Source organism: Alosa sapidissima, chromosome 5 (assembly GCF_018492685.1).
Source record: "Alosa sapidissima isolate fAloSap1 chromosome 5, fAloSap1.pri, whole genome shotgun sequence".
Classification (NCBI taxonomy): domain Eukaryota; kingdom Metazoa; phylum Chordata; class Actinopteri; order Clupeiformes; family Clupeidae; genus Alosa; species Alosa sapidissima.
In genome coordinates this window covers 28,544,823-28,566,279 of record NC_055961.1, presented here as the reverse complement: position 1 = coordinate 28,566,279, position 21,457 = coordinate 28,544,823, and the positions used below count along the sequence as shown (strand labels likewise).

General features: G+C 43.3%; 2 protein-coding genes across 3 annotated transcripts; one reads left to right on the top strand and one right to left on the bottom strand.

Annotated features, from left to right (window-relative positions):
• The first annotated feature begins 322 nt into the window (after positions 1–322).
• Positions 323–16,293, top strand: LOC121709529 (F-box/WD repeat-containing protein 11). 2 transcript variants are annotated; one of them, XM_042092978.1, is made up of 13 exons: positions 323–452; positions 2,715–2,777; positions 3,301–3,520; positions 6,832–7,018; positions 7,477–7,567; positions 8,638–8,775; positions 10,278–10,396; positions 10,873–11,122; positions 12,857–12,975; positions 13,535–13,645; positions 13,958–14,036; positions 14,111–14,275; positions 14,385–16,293. In XM_042092978.1, the coding sequence occupies exons 1-12, from the start codon at positions 414–416 to the stop codon at positions 14,270–14,272; spliced, it is 1,578 nt and encodes a 525-aa protein (XP_041948912.1). In that variant the 5' UTR covers positions 323–413; the 3' UTR covers positions 14,273–14,275; positions 14,385–16,293. The 2 variants fall into 2 exon arrangements, with proteins under 2 accessions (XP_041948912.1, XP_041948911.1); XM_042092977.1 differs by having other exon boundaries at positions 13,958–14,275.
• LOC121709531 (fibroblast growth factor 18-like) lies at positions 16,264–19,983 on the bottom strand. Its single transcript, XM_042092984.1, has 5 exons — positions 19,362–19,983; positions 18,771–18,810; positions 18,429–18,606; positions 17,723–17,829; positions 16,264–17,424 (listed from the first exon to the last, which is right to left on the bottom strand). The coding sequence occupies exons 1-5, from the start codon at positions 19,427–19,429 to the stop codon at positions 17,152–17,154; spliced, it is 666 nt and encodes a 221-aa protein (XP_041948918.1). The 5' UTR covers positions 19,430–19,983; the 3' UTR covers positions 16,264–17,151.
• Between the last annotated feature and the right edge of the window lie 1,474 nt (positions 19,984–21,457).

Below are 21,457 nucleotides of genomic sequence, written 5' to 3'. Positions count from 1 at the left end.
ATCGACGGGGTATGCGAATCACAACACAGCCTATTCTGGGCGATTAGCTGACATGTATGTTGGTCATCTCATAAACGGTATATATGTATATACAGTCTATGGGTCATCTTATCTTTGACTTACCCTGGAGCGGCGATGACAGATAGCAAGCAATCTGGCGATTTTACCAAAAGCGTGAATCATTGGGGATAACCTCAATCTTTGCCTTAGCAGCAGTATATATCCAATCGCGATCGAGTTCACAGCGAAAACAACACCCTCTTTGTCAGCGCTGGACCAACCAGCCACTCATGCGATTTTACAAATACCCCTCCCCCTCCGCCTCTTGTGTTCTGACGTCGTCTCAGCTGCTGCAGGCCGCCGACGCAGGGCTGGGTTTCCATTTTTTGCTGCGAGTTTCGGGGAACAACAGTATGGAGCCGGAGATGGAGGACAAAACCGTGGAGCTTATGGTAAGTGTAGAATTGATTTAGATTGTCTTCCCATTTGAGTATCGGTTCTAACTTGGAAGTGATGAAGCCGGCTTTAGGACATTCTGATCGAATGTAGTGGGAGAAGATCGACAGAGGGGGAAGAAAAAGGAGGGGGTGAGCTGGGAGACAAATAGCCAGGCAGCTACCTACTTTGATAGGAAGGGCCTGATATCAGCTAGCTAGGTAGCTAACTGAGTAGATTAGCTAGCTAGCCAGCCAAATGTGCATCAGTTGTTAAATCGTCCCTTACTCAGTTCTGTTCCATCCCTGTTGTTTTCGTGTGTATTGTGTTGGAGCTTCCCCGTAGTCGTTTGAGACCGAAATGAGGAAGGTATACGTATTGTATTATGCCACTGTTGGTTATGGTAGTAAAGTAAGTCGGTTTTTTTAGCCGTCGGTGTTGACTAACGCTAGCTATCAAGATACCGAGCTAACGTTCGCTAGCTAAGTGGGTCTCACTGCGGCGCCTCTGCGCCATTAGCCTGCCTAGACCCGCGGTGTAATGGTGACTGTGGACGATGTACAGATGACATTACTTTAATCGGTATTTTAAATATCGCAAGCGCTCAATTAAGCGTAATACTATGGATATTGATTAATACCCCGGCGAAACCCTGCCCAGTCGGCTGTCATAGTCGAGGTGAGAGGCGTTTCAAGCTGCGTAGAAGGAAGTAATTTTCTTGCTAGCTATAGCTACCTTGCTAGCTAGATAAATTAGCTGGCTAACCTGAATGTAGCTAGCTATGCTAACTCTTTAGCTACCGGCACCTTTTCTATATGGGCACAGCAGCGATGTCATAATCATTTGCAGTATCAATGTAACGTTAGTTCGGATACAAGATGTAGTTGGGGTCCCGTATACTTTCATATTTGAATGTAGGTGGCTAGCTAAGTAGAACGATGTAACGACAGCTAAGTAACGTTAATATTAGGGCATACAGTAACATTAGTTGCTCCGTCCATTGCTTTGATTACAGTATTATGTGGTAGGTTGCTTTTACTGATCAAATACTCAAATAATGGTCCGGTAGGGGTTACGGTATCGTCTGAAACCAGCTCACGGTAACGTTAATGATCGGTTTGCTGCTATTTGTAGCGTTGAATCACATAATTTCATGTTTTAAATTGTAGTACATGGATGGTAACGTTACTTACCGTAGGTATCTGCTAGCTGCTACGTTACAATGAAATGCAAGCCATTTTAGTGTTGGTTCACATGAAGACTGTCATCACTATTTACCGATGCTAGGGCATGCAAGATTTCTTTTTTGTGCAGTGAGGACATATACTATTGTCATGATGGAAAGGTAATACTAAAATGTAAAGTAGATTAATCGCAAACAAGGCTCTGCCCACTTGTCCCAGGTAATTCATGTCTCCTTTTTCCATGCAATGTTGCCATCCGACAACTAGTGATGGCTGTATAAATTAGTTGTTGCACCGGCGTCCAGGTGACCATGCCTTGTATTGCTATGGATACAGTCAAAAGACTTAAGGTGACATGGACCGCAACTGTTTCTAGGTGTGTCGACATTTCAAGAATCCGAAATGTTTTTTGACTATTGCCCTAGTCAGACAGCGTATTCGTTTTGGATTCTGTAGTTGATGGGTCGGCTTGAGCATGCATAGTCTAAACAGTCCCCGGAGTTGAGGAAAGTCGGGCCCTAACACCTGCTGTACCCTATAAAAGGGTCTGGAAGTGGCACCCTCAGCACAGCAGCTGCTCCTGTTGCTAGCTCCCGCTTGCCCATAGTTGCCGGTATCCTTTATTTGTGCAGTCTCTTGTGCTATATTTGTGTTTAATTTGTCATGGGGTTATTCTGATTATAAACAGGGATGTGGACAAGCTAAGATTGGATGTGGCATTAGAGAGTCCAATGTAAGGTGCCTGGAGCTGCAAATGATGAAAACTATGTGTGCAGTTACCCCATCCCTCCCGAGGATTTTAAAGAAGACATTAGCGTTTATGTTTGTTTTGCTGACATCTTGCAATTGAAAGAAGGTTGATTTGTATGCTCCTGGAAGCCCCAGGGTTCCTGGATGGTTGCTTGAACTCACGCTGGTACCATACCGGTTGTTGCATATACACAAGAAATGCAGGCCTGGGCAACTCGTACATATTTAGTATCACCACAGTGTCAGTTGCCTGCTTGCCTATTTCCATGATCGGCATTCACAGATGCTCTTTGATGTCTATCTCTCTTTGCCCTTCCCCCCCCCCCCCCCCACAAAAAAAAAAAGAACACCTCCGTCATGGAGTCACAGACAGGGGATCTCTCCCCCAAGACAACCACAGTGTTCAAGGTGAGTGACCTTATTTATTTGCTGAATAACATTATTTCTTTGGGCTTGAGCACAACTGCCATTTCTATCCACTGCTTCTTTTGGCTATAATGTGTGCTGGTTCCTCCAGAAATTGTTTACCAACATGATTGAAAATCTTAAGAAGCTAGGCTACTGGAAAGGATATAATATTTTTCTGTTATGGGTTTAGGTGGTTTCCCATGATGGGTACCATTTATTGTTGATGTATTAAGTTGGCCAGCGGTGAAATGTTGCTCTTTTTTCATTAATTTGGCATAAAAGGCTGCTTTTTTGACCCTACCCAGGGTCTTTATAGGCATGCATGCATACGAAAGAGGTGTAATTGATTTCGAAAGCAATTATTGATTTCTTAACACTTTTTGGTATTGATTGCTTGAAGCTGAATTTCTTTTTTAGTTATCTCCATGAATGTCATTTATTTGCCTTTCAGCCTTTTCAGCTTTCATTTGTATGGGCTGATACAGAGCATGACTTTCTGATGCATTATTTGATTTGATTTCAGATCACCAACGGTCCCATGACGGGCTCACGGAAAAGGCCATCGGAGGGTAACTACCAGAAGGAGAAGGATGTCTGCATACAGCTGTTCGACCAGTGGTCCGAGGCAGACCAGGTGGAGTTTGTGGAGCACCTTATCTCGCGTATGTGCCACTACCAGCACGGCCACATCAACTCCTACCTCAAGCCCATGCTCCAAAGGGATTTCATCACAGTACTGCCAGGTACGTGTGCTGATATCAGGACAACACTGAGTCTCTCATTCTATGGTACATCTTCACATAGGACCAGGCCTTGTGTGAAATGGTGTGTTTCATTTAGTAAAGTTTAAGTTGGTTATGTTTGTAGTTCAGTTCATGTATAGTTTGTGTGTCTGTTTATGCTGTGAGAGTAAACTGTCTTACTAAAAGTGAGGAAGGATAATTTAATTTGGTTGATATTGTTAATCTATCCACCCCCCTTAAGATATCACATTGATCTGCATTTTATCATTTAAATAGAATGTGTAGAAGAAGATGGGGGAAGTGTGTGTTTGGCATTTCATAGCCTGTGTAACATTTATATGTATTTTCCACTATGTCAGTCTAAAGATGGTTGATCCTTGTTCATAGTCCATCGGGCTCCTCTTAGCTACGTTTTGGGTTATCTAGCCCATCCCAATCCACAGTCTGTAATCGTCAGTACTGGCTTTAGATGGATCTGGTTGAAGGGTGTGACCTAACAGCTGCAGTGTCCAAATCTTGGTGGTGTAATTATGTCGATGAGGTTTACATTTAGTGTGTCTGCATCCAGTCTCCATGCAGTTGCGTTTCCGTCGTTTTAGTTTAGTGATGCTACGTAGTGCTCGGCGGTATGACCAAAAATGTACATCACGGTATTTTTCAAAATTCTTATGGTTTCACGGTATATGACGGTATTTTTTGTGCATGCATAATCAGATGTTCACTGCATTTTCTACAGGTTGAGAGAGGAATTGCTGCAGTACATTGACTAAGGATGGTCTATTTTACTGTCATGATGTAGAATAACTCCACTAGTGGTAATGCAGTTTTGCATGGCCCCAGAAAATGATGCTGTTTGCAAAGAGCTACTTATGATTCTAATGCATTAGAATGCAAAGACAATTGAAGTCAAAATACAGAACTTTCACTGTGCAAATTTCAAACATCTTGTATAAAACCAATAAAAATAAAAAGTAAACTTGCAATAATTATACTTTTTTGAAAATTATACAATTTAAAATAAAACCTCTCTGCTAATATGCTTACTCTGACAAATAGGCCTATCAGAAACATGCCTTATTGTTATTGTGTGGTTTGCATGACGTTAGTGGTAGGCTAACGTTAACTTCATGTGGATGTGCATGTCTTGTTAGCCTGCCACGAGCTTCGGTTCGGTTCGCTAGGCAAAACATTAACAAAAAAGTTCGTTTTGGTGCACTGATGACAGTCAGGATCATTTCTAACTAGCCAGCTAGTATTGCTCAGTTCATAACATGCTTCACTTGCTACCTGGATATTTTCAGCGAATATTCTTAAGGTGAGATGAAGAATGATAAGAACATTAAACTTCACTGTGTTCGGTGGGTTGCTAACTAACATCACCTACTAGCCAGCTAGTTACAGCTGTTGAACAATCTCAATAGAATTTTCGTGACTGTAAATCCCTTTCAATGCAGTATCCCTTAATATAAAGTTTTTCCTTAACTAGAGAAACAATTTAAGGTATTCTGTGCAACACCCTTAAATAAACCCCTTACCTAAGGAGAAATCAAGCCTTAAGGGTCATACTTCAGGGGAAAAACTTAAGGTGTTTTGTGTTTACACTCACTATGCCTCGCAGTCGCACCATGCGTGCGTGTGAAAAGTCCTGTCTGAAACACTGTCGCGCGCGCAGCGTTCCAAACGTTGTGTAATGAAATACACCGGTATGGCGGTATATTAAAAATTCATATCATAATGAAAATATACACCGGTATATGGTGTGAACCGGTATACCGCCCAGCACTAATGCTACGGGAGTTTTTAAGGTGATCTATATACTTTGACCGTGATCTTCTAGAGCTGCCCCTGCTCTTGTGTTGAGTGAGACCCTCATTTTCTGTGCTTGTTGACAGGGACACACCCAGATTGTTATTCTTTTGAGCCAGAGGGTGGAGGATATTTTTGAGTGGTTAAACAGATGGAAACAGGATTATCAGTTGTGATTATGGAGAGAACTTTTATTCAGACAGATTGAATACATCTAGCGACAGCATTGCACAAGATTTGAAGGATTGCTTATCTATGTATTGGTTTGATCAATGAAATGACTCATCTGCTCTGACAATATCCACATCCTGTTTACATTTTGTTGACTCTGAAATTAATTCAATAATTTCAAAAAGTGTATTACTTTGCTACATGTGACGACATTATTGAATTGCGAACATAGTGGAAAATGTCACCAGAAATCCCTTAAGAACAGAGACCTTTTTATGACCCTGTCTGTCTGTTATTCAACCCATCTTTTTTTGATAGGCTTAAAAGTTGGATTCACTGTGCCCAGGGCCAATAATGACCTGTCTCTCTCAGAAGAGACCTGTCTGCTCTTCAGATGGCTGTCCTTGGTATTCTAGCTGTCGTGCCAGTCTTGATGTGACTGGTGATGGTGACACCATGTCTGCCTCTGTCTGGGTGTTTCAGACTCCCACTGCAGTGTTATGGAGAATAGTCAAGTGTCTGCTGAATTGTTTTCACGATACCAAAATTATTGGTTCAATACCGATGCCAAGTAAAAAAAAAATGATTTCTATACTTTTTTTAAAAATGTATTTGATTTGAGGGACCCCACCACCTTCACACCACCAGTAATATTGAATATTTTTGTGATCATTCACACCAGTGGCGATCCTAGACTCTGCTCGACCCTCAACACACACACACGGAAAATGAAGGATTATGTCATGTTTCTATTTCATATATTTTGGAATTCATATAAAGTTTATATTTGATTAATAATTTTAGTATTTTCTGTTCTGCATAATTACTAATGGCTACAAATATTTAGTAATTTGAATGCTTCATATTGAATTTTACTATTGTACTTGTCTTTAGTGTCATTACGGTACATTGGTGGTGTCTATTTTAGTGCCTGTCACTTTAACAAGAATGTTAGTCATTAGCTTTCAGTCTCACAGTTTTAGGCTAGTGAAAAATAGTTGCGCATAGTGCAGGATATGTGGATGCAATTCATCATGTTTTCTGTCATTAGATAAAATAAATGTTCAAAAACGAATAAGTCAAAGAAAATCTTTGACACACAACCAGTGCTCATTTGTATCTGTAACACTCAAGTAATCAAAATGGATTTGTCATCTTTTCATCATCTCTTTTTGAAGCTATGTCCCATGTTTTACTACAATGCTTTAGCTAAAGCTATGCTTACTACATGATCTGACTAGGTCTGTGGCCTCTGACCACCTTGTGACCTATTCATAAACCAAACCTCCATACATACCGAACCCCCTGCTCTCTACTTCTTCCACCCCCTTTAGCTCAGGGTCTGGACCACATAGCGGAGAACATCCTGTCGTTCCTGGACGCGCGCTCGCTGTGCTCGGCCGAGCTGGTGTGTAAGGAGTGGCAGCGGGTCATCTCCGAGGGCATGCTGTGGAAGAAGCTGATTGAGCGCATGGTCCGCACCGACCCCCTCTGGAAGGGCCTGTCGGAGAGGCACCAGTGGTGAGTTCAGTGCCCCCTTTGTCATTGGGCTTTACAAAAAAATCCAGAGCATGAATGAGGCAGCAGTGTTTGAAATTGATAATCGCCACTCCAGTCACTAGATCCACTTGTCCCCTTGATAGTCCCATATATGTCACACTATATCTATATCGTGAGTGAATTAGTGAATATTTCAAACACAGCTTATGTGTATGTGCCTCAAAATCTATGTGTGAAGTAACTAAGTGAAGAATGTAAATTGCCCTGAGCAATGGTTGCAAGCTTGTCAGTCACATTAGCAGATTTTCCCTTGAAATATTTATGAAGAAATATTTTACGTATAAAGTATGAATTGTGGTTGTCTGTAAATGTTTCAGAATTGTTTACTTGTGTACTGCTCTTTGTCCAAAACATAACCCAGGTTTTTAGATGTAGTTGAAAATATGAAAACTAATCTCCTACACCTTTGAATCCACCAGGGAGAAGTATCTATTCAAGAACCGGACAACAGAAGTTCCGCCAAATTCCTACTACCGCTCCCTGTATCCCAAAATAATCCAAGACATTGAGGTGAGTGCCGCAGTGCCGAGCCTTTTCTGCTAAGTGAGATTAAAACAGACGGGTTGGACAAAGACAGGCGCACATCAGCTCTGCAGTAAATAAGGATGATTTATAGCTGAGGGGAGAGCCGCTGTGACCACTTCTTCCCCTCTCAGCAGTTTAAAGAGGACACTGGAGGGGCACGTTATGTCTGGACTCGGCGGGACCCTGTACTGCGAGACCGAATGTTTACTCAAAGCCCAGACTCGGCATTGTGGAGTTTTTGACCTGGCAAAATTCTTTCTGGGCTTGAGAAAGATGAAATGGGGCAGAAAAAGATGAAAAAAAAAAAGAAAGGATACAGAAGTGCTGGTCTGAGTCAGCAGACCGTAATGCATGATTGTTAGATGAATGAAAAGAACTGATGACCACACAGAATCGAGAGATTTTCTTAGCTTGACGGTCTGTGCTATGGATGAGATAGGACTAACCTATGCTCTGGCAGAATGCAGTGGGTCGAGATTTCAGGTGAGATGGTGGTGGTCAGGAGAGCTGTGTCAGTGGAGTGCGCTCCTGTTTTTCTCTGAAAGGGAAACTAGTTGAAATTTACTAGGTGAAGGTATGCAGTAACCAGGCTGCACCTGGAATTGATGGCTATGACTGATTTAAGTCTGGAATTAAATATGTAGGCCCCGTTAGTGTAGTATGCCATGTTTGAGTCCACTCTGTGTCCCCCGGCGTGTGGCTGCATGGGAGGGAAGGACTGAGCCCTATGGAGCTGGTGGTGGCGGGGCTTACATCAGTGAGGGAAATAGCCACACCACCCATTAACTTAAAGTAGTCTCTGACACCATGCAGGGGAGAAATATAAGAATGGTACTGCAATAAGCATCTTACTAGCCAAATTGCAAAGTCAGATGGAAAATTGTGTAGCTCTCTTTGTCTGGAAGACTGATTTGTGGGGCCTCATTTTTGTGTCAGACTTATTCTTTCTGCCTTGTCCACACATTCATTGCTCTCGCTCTCTCTCTCTCACTCTCTCTCTCTCACTCTCTCTCTCTCACTCTCTCTCACTCACTCACTCTCCCTTTCTCGCTCAGACTATCGAGGCCAACTGGCGGTGTGGGCGGCACAACCTGCAAAGGATTCAGTGTCGCTCAGAGAACAGCAAGGGCGTTTACTGCCTGCAGTACGACGACGACAAAATCATCAGCGGCCTGCGAGACAACTCCATCAAGGTGTGTGTGTGGGAGGTCTTGGCCAACTCCGTATCTGGGCATCTGTGGGGTGTGTTGAAAGAAAGAGTTATGGTCTCTTATTACATCAAGGCCTTTTTGTGACTTGGCACATTCACAAAAAGGGCCAGAGCAATGAAGATGCAAAACCCTAGTGTTTCTTTAAGACTTTGCCTTTTCTGAAGTGCTTCCCATGGGTGAAAACTTGAAATTTGGCACACACATCCATTTTTACTCAGATGTTACGTCAGCAGCAGTTTCAACATTTAATATCTTCATATGGCTATGTTTTGAAGATATCCATCAAGTCTCATGGATAAAACATTTCAGGCATCCAGTCCTCTCTATTCTCAATTGTCATTTTAGGTATTCACAATGGAAAAATTCCGTAAATACTGCCATTAATGTGTTTTTGGATTTCAATTTCAAATCCACAACTTCTAGGAAAAAAACTGTTGTTACTAGTCATAATATTATCAGTTATCAAAAATGTCCAGATATAGACAATGTGATTTTGAATATATAATACTGACTAGTAACAATGTCATTATAGACATTATATTAAAGATACTGATAAAATAGTGTGTATAGTTTCCTGTTCAAATGTTGTCAAATGTTGTGTGAGCTATTTGTTGTTTTAAGTACTGGTTCAGGCACATTGTTGTAGGCTTCAGTTGAGTTGTAGTGGTTTGTGTACTGAGTATGTTAAGAATTAAAGTGGACTGGTATTTAGCAGATTATTTTATCCAAAGCAACATGTACTCAAAACTGCAGCAATGCTACGACTCCTCCACAACTCCTGAAGTCGTAAGCTGTAAACAATGGATTTTATTGAGCAGCACCGACAAAAATAGAACTGAAATGTAATTGACACACAAATGCACAGAAATGGTAGTTACACTTGATGATCAAATGCTATCTGCATGTGAAAAGTCTATGGCTGTGTCCAAAATTAAAAAAAGTCCAGCCTTCTAAGATAGCATTCGGTGGCAGCAAAGCATCGAGGCATGTCCGAATTAAATAATTGTATAAAGTTCTGCCTTCTAAGAAGCTTTCGTGTTGCCCAATTTGCTTTACTACCGTACTGTCAGGCACCCAGAAAGAAGTTCTTAAAAATGTCTAAATCTTGTGAAATTCAGCACACACATCACGTGTGTGCATTTGACAAAAACACCACATGTGAGTGAATTGTTGGATGACAAAACATCACAGCTAGTGGAACCGGAGGTGCTAGGTCCAGTCATCGTCGCTTGCAGTTATTTCTGTTTGAACTTGACCACGAAGAACTGTTTTTAACAACCGTGGACCAGTTTCTTTCTCTTTTTTTCCAGCATATATTTTGGGCTTTTTTATGCCTTTTAATGTGGGATAGTTGAGAATGACCGGAAGCGAGTGGGAGTGTACGGTGCAGGTGCCCCAGCCAGGTGCGCCACGGCTGGGGCCACCGTGGACCATTTTCAACAACGGGGGTTAATATCTTTACTGGTTTGTGTGTTGCGGTGCAGATCTGGGACAAACAGAGCCTGGAGTGTCTGAAGATCCTGACGGGACACACCGGCTCTGTGCTCTGCCTGCAGTACGATGAGCGGGTCATCGTCACAGGTTCCTCAGACTCTACTGTCAGGTATCGAGCCGCCTGCTCTTCATGTCTTAATGTACCCCCCTCCCCCACCCCTCGCTCTTCTGTTCATCCATCCATCCATCCATCCTGTCCTCTACAACACAAGTATTAATATAAATAACAATCTGCTTAGTGTGATAAAAATCAGTCACTTACTTCATTGGTATGTACCACTTCATTATTCAGCACTGGTCTGACTGATACAATAGCTCTCTATTTATCATGATTCTTGTCACCTGATCTAAATCCAACATGTGCACCATGTGTTGTTTGATTGTTGTTATTGTATGAAAAGAGCTTAATGCTAAGTCAGTCTCTTTGAATAACCGATGGTGGAAGGTGTTGCCGTCTCTCCACCCTGTATCTTCAAATCACAGTTAATGCTTGCCCAATGCATATTGCCACTAGCATTAGCCAGGCTAATGTGTAGGTACTCAACTCGAATGTTAATCATAGTTTTGCCTGCCTTTTGTATTCAGGGTGTGGGACGTGAACTCGGGCGAGGTTCTCAACACACTCATACATCACAACGAGGCGGTGCTTCACCTGCGCTTCTGCAACGGTCTGATGGTGACGTGCTCGAAGGACCGCTCCATCGCCGTATGGGACATGGCCTCGCCCACCGACATCAGCCTGCGCCGTGTGCTGGTGGGACACCGCGCCGCCGTCAACGTGGTGGACTTCGATGACAAGTACATCGTCTCTGCCTCGGGCGACCGCACCATCAAGGTCAGTTAGAATTGGGACGAGGGATGTCGTTCTGTGTTTTGAGCGTTATTTATATATATATATATATATATATCAAATTCGGTTTTGGTGTAAATGCAAATGTGGCCTGTGTGTGTGATCAGGACTGTCTGGAAATGATCATTCAGATAAAGTCTGGTTGCGCCTCCCTGGTTGTGGGTTTGGTTGAGTGCTTGCTGAGATGCTCAGCTCAGGGTTGAGAAGATAGACCAATTTCACAGTGTCCAGGTGTCCGGCCTCATTGATGTTAATGATACCTTAATTGGCAGGGTAAAACATCTTCCTGTTTCTGTCTTTCCTGTGGACTTTTCTTTTGCTGTCTATGGGACAGTGCTCTTCCACAGGAAGTTGATTTACACAGCGGCCCCATCTTGTGAAATGGGTTAATTGTCTTCAGCATGAGGGACCCTGTGTGTGTGTGCGCGCCTGTGGTCTTATCTTTGGTTAGTGATATTGAGTTAGATGGCTGGGAAGTTGCTGAATTGGACAGAGTGTTTATTCTTATGTATAACCACTGTGCATGAAATAAGTAGTGTTTTCCCATTGTAAGCATTGCTATTTTTTTGTACAAAGTTTTGTGTCAATCAATCATTTAATTATCAAAACTTCAGATATATATCTGGCAACTAAGAGAACTTTGTGAGTATAGTTTGCGGTCCAAAAAGAAAAAACGTAATGTATGGCACCAATCCAGTGTGTCCCGGGCATGTCCTTGTCTAGGAGTCAGGATGTTCTGAAACAGGAGCTGTAAACAGAGGACACCGAAGCAAAGCAAAACACTCGGGGACGTAATACACAGGAAAAGGCACCCACACACTCCCCACATCTAAAGTCCCGAAGAATTTTAATAGAACTCTTGACCCATGATCATAACACCATAGTGTCGGTGCTCACTTTCAGCCATGATTTCATTGTCCACCAGAGGGTGCAGGTGCGCAGCTCTCTGCTGTGGGCTGGGGCCTGCTCGTCCAGACTGTAGTCCCGACAGGAGTACTGCCGCCGCTGCCTCTGCTGCTGCTGCAGCCGCCAGCCAAGTTCTGGCGTGGCCCCTCTGCTCACCTCGCCTTGGGCCCGGCTCTGCCGCGCACCCGCCCTGGCCCTCGCAGCTCCCTTCCAGACGCTGGATTTGTGGGCAGCCGGGATTCCAGGAACAAAGAGACCCTCGCGAGCCCACCCATCGCCTTGGGAGAAAGGCCAAAGCATTCCGCAAGAGAAGCAGGAGGGGGGGAAAAAAGAAAAAGAAAAGAGGGGGGTGGGGGGAAACTCTCCAGAGCTGTCTCCTACAGCTCTGTTCGACGGCCCTCCAAAAACATTCCCCGAATGATGAGGGAGGGCAGGCAGGGCATGCACTCAACTGTGTGTGTGTGTGTGTCTGGAGAGGGAAACTGGTTCTAAGCCACCTTCCCCTCAGGCCAGGAGAAACAGTGGCTGGAACTGTAGGAGCACTACAGGATTTTCCCAGAAGACCCACGAGTACCCATGTCACTCATAAATGACATGCAGTTTTGGTTTTGAGAATTTTGGGGTGCCTGTGGGTCATTGTTGATTAGGGGACACATTTACTATGTAAGTGACGGACCTCCTATCCAACCGGCCGTCAGATGTGTTGTCCATGTTCTCTGATCGGAGTTTGTTTGTTTGTTTGTTTGTTTGTTTGTTCGTTCATTCTCTGCTCTGTTCAGCTCTGACGCTCTTGTTTTGCTGTGTCCTCTGCAGGTGTGGAGCACCAGTACGTGCGAGTTTGTGCGCACGCTGAACGGGCACAAGCGGGGCATCGCCTGCCTCCAGTACCGGGACAGGCTGGTGGTCAGCGGCTCATCTGACAACACTATCAGGTGCGTTCGTTGGAGATCTGGCGATCATAATATGACTCGAGCTCAAAAGAGCAGCTGAAGCATTGCATTGAAATTAATTGAATTGGATGTACTTTATTTGTTACAACATGTGGGGTCCTTAAAAAAATCTCACCTCAACCTCTATAATCAAAATCCCCATAGCTCTTTTCTCTGCTTGGTGTTCTCCAGGGCCCCCATCCAGCTCTGGGCCTATGAACATGAACCTTTCGGTTATTTTTCCACCACTTGTTAAAATCCTGAGGGAGTGCTGGAAGTGAACACTGTGCCTATGTATTGGAAATCACATTTTGTACAAATGCTGTTTGCTTGTATTTTCTTAGGGCCCAGAGCCAGTAAAGTCTTTACCACTTAATTTGCTGAAATATAATTCTAATTACCGTAGTGGACCAATATTCCAGGATGCTTTCATGTGTATTTCATATTCATGCAATTTCATGTGAGGGGAAAGTTACTGTTTATGGAAAGAGTGAAGGATGTTTATTTTTCCCTCCTGTTTTATGCACACTTCTCATATCTTGTCCTGTTTGTGCTTTCACAGGTTGTGGGACATTGAGTGTGGTGCATGTTTGCGAGTTTTGGAAGGCCACGAGGAGTTGGTCCGGTGCATACGGTTCGACAACAAACGGATTGTTAGTGGAGCGTATGACGGGTGCGAAAGGCTTTCTTGTTTTCTGAGTTTGTTTCAGTCTGAACCACTTGTGTAGTCATAATGGAGGATTTCTCATCATAGACAGTTTGGTTTAGATTAATCATAATCAAAATCCTGTCTTGATCACTAACAATAACAGACCAAAGCAAGAAAAGAAGTGTATCAGCTTCATGTATTCTGTATACTACTGCAAAGATTATTTCCTACGTAATTGTTCTCAGCTCAGATATTCAACTTCATCGATTATCTTTACATTAAACAGTTTTTGCATTTTAGACATATAATGAGACGTTTTTGTTTGCTTTTCTCTAGTAAAATTAAAGTATGGGACCTGCAAGCCGCCCTGGATCCACGCGCTCCTGCCAGCACGCTGTGTCTGCGCACGTTGGTGGTGAGTAGAGCTGCAGAACTCGTCATGGTGAGGAGAAAGATGGAGTGTTCTGACCCGTCTTTTCTGTTTCTCAGGAGCACTCTGGTCGAGTCTTCAGGCTTCAGTTTGACGAGTTCCAGATCATCAGCAGTTCCCATGACGACACTATTCTCATATGGGACTTCCTCAATGTGTCAACCAATGGACAAAATGAAGGGCGATCGCCCTCCCGCACGTATACATACATCTCTAGATAGCAGGTATGTGCATCTATTGCAGGTCTTAAACATACACATGTATGAAACAGACATCCTGTTTCAAAGTGTAAGCAGTAAATATTAATTATGTTCTTGTCCTTTTTTACTACAGGGCAGGCCCACTGATGGTCACTGTATGAGTGTGTGTGTGTGTGTGTGTGTGTGTGAGGGAGAGAGAGAATGTGTGTGTGTGTGTGTGTGTGTGAATGTATGTGTGTGAGAGAGTGTGTGTCTGTGTGTGAGAGGGTGTACGTGGGTGTGTGTGTGTGTGTGTGTATCTGTGCTTGTGTGAATGTGTGGGGTTTGTCCTGACGACCGAGCCTCTGTGTCAGTATGCCAGGATCTGAAGTCGAGGAAAAGAACTCTCTCCCCTCTCATCTTCTCCACTCCTCTCCTCTCCACATCTCCATCCTCCATCTTACTCCTCCACCTGGGAGCCACGCACCTCCGCCCACAGAGCCCATTTACCCCACTCGACACACACCCATCCTGTGCCTGAGCTCAGACGTTTCACCACCGGTGGAGGAGTGAAAGAGATGGATGGGTGGATGGATGGATAGATGGATGGACAGACAAAATGGCCTGTGCCTCTCAAAAGAGAGATGCCACAGAGAGGAGGAAGGTGTGGAAGGGCATGGGAGCTCCTCCCCTTCGCCTCCGAGAACCAGACTGAGTGACAGAGCTCCCAGTCCCGCCCCTTGTATGGCCCAAAAGACATTTTTCAGTGGATCTGTTTTGCTTTTATTTGTTTGATTGTTTTTTTTTTTTTCGTTTTTTTTTTGCTTTTTCTTGCCAGAGGTTTTTTTCCCCTGACAGAAGAGAAAAAATATGATGAAACCGAGAAAAAAAATGGTGGAAGACATGGAGAAGGAGGGAGGGTGTCTTCCACATGGACTTTACTGCATGAATGGACGATTGGACAGTAGTGTGTGCTAGTGCCCCCCCCCCCCCCCCCCTTTTTTTTTTTTTTTTTGTCTTTCTTACTTTTTTATTCTTTGACTTTTTTTTTTTTTTTTTTTTTTCTTTTTTTTTGGAAATTTTAAATTTTGCTTTCTTTGTCATATCGTACTCTAATAATTGTAATTCTGTCCCCCTTTCAGACTTCTACAGTGTCTCTCCACTTCTCTACTCTCCTCTCTTCTCTTCTCTCGCCTGCTCTATCTCTTTTCTTTGACCTTCCTGTCTTGTCCCATTTTTGCAGTCTGCTTGTCTAGGTTTCGAATGACCTATAAATGAGCTGAATTTAGTTGTAAAACAGAGTTGTCTTGTCTAAAATTGTGTTGTATATTGAAATGATTTTTTTTAAGAAAAAAAAAACACATTATTATTAATAATAATAAAGATCTTGACTGTGAAGGAGTGTTAAAACACTTGTAGAAGTCAGTTGTGTGAGTGTATGCATATGGCCCTGTATGCGTGTGCCTCTGTCTGGGGTGAGCATTTGGCATGCACGATGTTCTCAGTGGTGTGTGTGTGTGTGTGTGTGTGTATGTATGTGTGTCGTAAGGGTGGAGTGGGTCGAAGTCATTCAGCCGATAGAATGTTGGGGCCTTAAGAGGGTGATCGACAGTGTTGCAGACGACTTTAGGCCAGACTGCCTAAGCTCTTTTCTCTCCTCTTTCTCTTCATTTCTGTCTTTCTATGCTTCGTCCTCCCTCAGGTTTTCCCAGGCTCAATTACTAACACAAAGCTTTCTACAAATGCATATGTTCTACACACCAATGTACAATCATAAGTAGTAACTAATTTATGTAAATATAGTAGAAATAATGGATTACTAGTATTCTTTACAACATACTAGTGAAGTCTATGTGATTCATGGACATTTGAAGACATTTGAAAGGCTGAATCACAACCTTTTATACTGTGTGACCACTAGGTGGTGCTGAAATGTTTGAAAATGTTTTCAAAAATGCCTGTAGTTCCCTCCTTTAAAACGGCTCAAGGTAGAGATGCTGCAAACACAAACAGTGGTTAACCTCCACGTATCATTGATGAAATAAATAATTTTATTAACAGTACTGATTACAATCAATCATATTTCATTCCTTTTCTCACAAGAGATGGTGTATAGGGTTTGACTTGGGTGCGTTACTGTATACCAGCAGCATGTCGTCTTATTTCCAATAGAGAACCCAAAGGTCCTGTGTCTTAAGAATATAACGGGTATCAACAGAAGCCACAGTTAAGTGGATAAGGGTGAACATTGTATCCACATGTCGACACATCCATATTTCCACATTAAACTGAGTGTTAGTATTTTCTTTCAGTATGTACAACTGGGTAATGGTAGTTGCCATTTGCAAACGTCAGAACTTTACGTCACCAGTACAGTGCACTACTCCTTGATCCCCCCCCCCCCCCCTTCAGTTGTTCAAATAAGTGTCAGATTTTGATAATTCGACTGAAGCGCCTTAACATTTATAAGATGTGCCGTGGGTCAGTAGACTCAAACTTGAGAGTAAATATTTGTGATCAGATATAGTTGTCCACTTACTTTCTATAAAACTGTATTGGTGATCTACAACTGATGATTGGTCAACAAAATAAAGTAGTGTATGTCAAGGGTACTCAGTGGTCATAGATATCAGTTAAGTGCCTACAGAGAGCGTATATGTCCCAGAAAAGAAGCAGTTAACCGATCAGAATGTTCTCCCAAGCTGCATCAACTTGTGGTCCTGGGGGTCTTTGTCTTGGGAAAGGTGGTAGCAGACACAATGGGTCTTAGTCTGCAGTGTGAAAAAAGTCAATCATTGTTGAAAGTCTTAAAGCTGCGGAAGTCTGCCTTATCCATCTCGATTACAGTCATTTTACATTAATATATTGCATTCGCTTGCCCAGAAACAAAGTTTCAGTCTTGTGGATGTAACAGAAGCCCTCTAGCTGGGCCTTGTCTCCTGATCTGTGTTGGCCTTCTTGTTGACCGTGGTAAAGCGGCAGGTGACTGTGTCCGGTGGGCCCTGCCATGGCGGGGGGCGCTTCATGAAGTGCACGTCCTGCTGGTTGGGCAGTGTTTGGGGACCACGCCGAGGTCTCCCCTTCTTGGTGAACCCCACGTACCAGCCGCTGTACCGTGCTGACATCAGTGCTGTGTAGTTGTTCTCCAGAATCTTCTCAATGAAGACGCAATCCTCACTGAGATTTCTGGCCCGCTACAATGGAAGGCAAACTGTTTTAATCCATATAATTGTGAACACGGAAAAGCTCAATTCAGATTAGCCATGTAAATCCACAACTGTAGCATGACAATATAAGGGATTAATTAACACTTAATTAACATGTAATTAAGTAATCACTGTGCCTCTTGACTTTTCTCTCTTTAAATATCAAAGGATACCACAAAGGTATCTGTTTCACAGTTCCTATGAGACATGAGCCGCATATCTTATGTAACATCTGGCTGGGCAGAGCCATTTAAGGGGAGCCAGGGGAAACTTTACTTTGACTTGCCTTGCCAATCAGCTTCCCTCTGCGGTTCATGCACAGGTAGAAGTTGGTCTCCTTCCCGCGGATTCTGACTTGACTCCCAAAGGTGTCAGCTTCCACAATAAGCTGGGCTTGTAAAGAGAGAGCGAGGAGGCAGAGATGATGGGATATAAAAAGAAAAGGGGAGATTTTTAAATAGGGCGATTGGTAAGTGGTTGTGGGCACTATTGCTTGTGAAATAAAAGGAGCTCTGTAATTGGCTGTTATTTGGTCTCTCAAGTTCTGAGAAGAATGACTGACATTAGCTCTGTCCTTTGGATAATATATGTGACCCTGTGCAGCGTAGAGGTCAAGCTAGATCAATATTACCCTGTGTGTTGCAGGGCAGATGTAAAATCAATAAAATGATTGATGGAAGTATTGTCTCGTATTTAAAAGACTTTTGCACTACTTCATCCTTCTCTAATCAGGATTTTTTCTTCTTCTAGTCTTACAAAGGAAGAAAAAAATTCACTTAAGCCCTTTATATTCACCATCACCATTAGTTTTAATGGCACCTCATTTAACAGCTTGTTTCAGTTTTATTAGTGGACTTGTGGTGGTTGTGTTTATTTTTAGCTACTGGCATTTTCCCGAATACTTTTCGTCTCAGTCTTTCTTGCCTACTGCATGTGGTCGAGTGAGACTGTGTGTTCTCCTCCTCTTACGCAGGTGGCTGAGACAGGCTTACCATATTTGTCTCCGTCGTCTCCGTTGGCGCTGATCCTCTTCCCCAGAACCTGGACGTGTTTGCCGCTGGTCCTACTATACAGCTGGTAGAGTCTGTGGTACGTTCGGCTCATGGCGTCCCGCAGACGTGTCTGGTTCTCCACGTGCACACTGAAGTTGAAGTTGTCAATGGCGAGCACCTGGGAGAGGTGGTAGACAAAGAAACTTGTTACTTTTTGTCTATAGGCCCAAGTTAGTGGGAATGCATATCAATAACATATCAAAGCCAATCAAATGTCTCCCAACGCTCCTGCAGCCTATGTGTGCACATGTAAGACTAATGTAACCCCTCACACCTGCTTACCTGAAGAGGGCTGCAAACTACCAATAAAGTCTGGAAACATCTAAGAGAGAAAACATGGGATAAGTTATGACAGTCTGTATATCTCTACCCTTCAGATACATTCATGACACTTAATGCTTGTTACTTTTTGTAAGTTCATGTTTTTGACCTACTGCAAGTGTACATTCATGTTGTCTGCTATTATTCTCAGGTCAGTGTTTTATATATATATAGCTCTAGTTCTTCCATCAACCGTCTAAGGTTGAACTGAATGAACTTTTGCACCTGAATGAAAAATGACATACATTGCAAAGAATACAGTCCAAGTAAAAAACAAAGTCAAGGAGTGAAATACAGTCAAATAACTTTGCCTGCAGGGAGATGGACAGGGAAGATGAAGAGAGAGCATGAAAACGTCTTGCTGTTCGTCACTCTTTAAATGTCAGGTATGAATGGAGGACGCTGCGTCAGTCAATGTTAAACCCGAACCAGAGGCTCCTCTTTATGCATCTCAAAACACGTAACTCTTCAAATACATCAGACTGTAACTATTAATCCCCCGGATCGTCAGACTGTCACTGATATACTTTGTCATTTGTAATTGTAACTTACATTAGGAGCAGCGCCGAGAGCAGGGACCGCATCGCTTGAGACATGAGTTTGCCCTGTCCAGCTATCATGAAAAAAGTTATACAATTTCCGTATTTGTCCGTATTCTTCTCAGAGCATGAAGTGACCCCCAGTCATTTGAGTCACCCAAAGAGAACATCCGCGACGGTGGTGGCCACAAAGAGGTATTCCGTGCGAAGCCAGTTGCTGTTGGCACAGTACTCCTCTCAACCAATCTGGTTTGGAGCGACAGGTGAACAGCCGTCGTCAATCCGAGTCAAAGTATTGCTTCAGATGGCCGTCTCGATGCGCGTGAGTGAGACGTATTTCTTGACCATATTCTCTTGACATTAGTCTACATTTTAGGGTTATCCCATGTCCAGAGGATATAGTCCACTGTCTACAACGATGTTACACCCTCCAGGAATTAACCACAGGAGTATGCATCCACATTAGTTGAGGCAATCATCGTTCCTGACATATTTCCGTGCATAACACATGAAGACAGAAAAAGTTCCTGCATTTTAGTTGATTGAAACGGAGGTCTTAGCATGTTCACAGGAAGGCATCCTATGGATGGAATTACAGCGGCAGTCCTGTGATGTTTCCTGTCATTAGGTGTAACGCGGTGCCAGCGCAGACTCGAGCACCTTCATGGGTTGGAGTGGTAGTGACGAACTCGTCTGCTTCACGTACCTCTGACCTCGATCATTCATGGTATTCAAGGAGCCAAACGTCCGTGTAACAGGTACCCACCCGGTCCACAACGGAGCAAGTAAGAGTGGAGAACTTCAACTCCAAACTGTCCAACTTAAGCTGACAATCTAGGGCAGCAACGGAAGGTCGTATGAAGAAACAGTAAGTAGTCCTGATTAGGTTAAAGGAGTTCACAGTTGTGTTTCAAGGCAGACATCCAAAGCAAAAGGACACATCCCGTGCCCACCACTGACACTTCAAAAATCAATATTCGTCTGACCTGTCGCCTGCGTTCTGTCCGACACGTGGCTCTTACATGAAGAAATGTTAAAGTTCGTTAATTTTGACACTGTTCAGCAGCCGAGGTAGACAGGAAATCTTCCTTGCGCTTCACTTGTATTGCGTATGGTCTACAAATCAGAGTACCATGATGGCTTTAAATGTTTTGGGATAGGCTAACTAACCCCAAGCTCTCACACGGGATGTGAAAAGGCTATAAGGGAAATGAGGCGATATTAGACCATGGCAAAGGGAGGGGGAGCGCGTGAGGGTGGTATGTAAGCAAAAGATGTTTCCAAAACGAACATTTCTAAGGGATTTAGAAATGTTCGCCCGTTCTCCGCTCCCTCACCGCGACAGAACCGCAGACACCCGGTCCGTGCGCCAGCGCCGTTTCTCTCTGTCTCTCTCTTTCTTTCTCTCTCTCGCTCAAATAGGCTACATTCACACAGATACTCAGAAACACACACTCTCCCCCTCTCTCACATACACACGCGCTCGCGCACACACACAAACACACAGGGTGAGGAGTGGCAAAGAGGGAAGATACTTTTGATGAATCCAAAGGGTGGCGCCGCACAAGAATGTACATAACTCAGAGTCCACTTTGCCCCACAATTACCAGTAAAGCATGCGAGACAGGCGCATTATTAACCATACACACCAGCCATAGCATTTTACTTTTGAATGATGGCCTGAACCATCATTCAGATGGACCTCTTAATGTTTCCAGTTTCCAGAGTGAAGGTTTCATCCTGGTCTAGAGGAAGCCTCAACACATCCACATTATAAGAGGAAGAAATGCATGCCAAATGCTTTCAAAAGAGAGAGAAAAAAATCTTAAAAACACATTCTCATTCCTCACAAATTGACCTCGGCAACAGTTCCTTTCAGTTCTTTTGAAAATATGTTTTCATCTGAGCCAAATATTGCCTAAATTTGAGTGTAACAAGCAAAAGTCTTTACTTGCTGGCACATGCTTCCCCCTGAAGATGCAAACTCTCTAAAATAACCCAGCAAAAGGCCAAGTCAAATGTTGAGCCATGCCAAAATGAGGTCCTCCTGAGAGTGCTGTCAGCAAACAGTCATTATGCCGTTTATTTTGGCAGCACATGATTTAATTG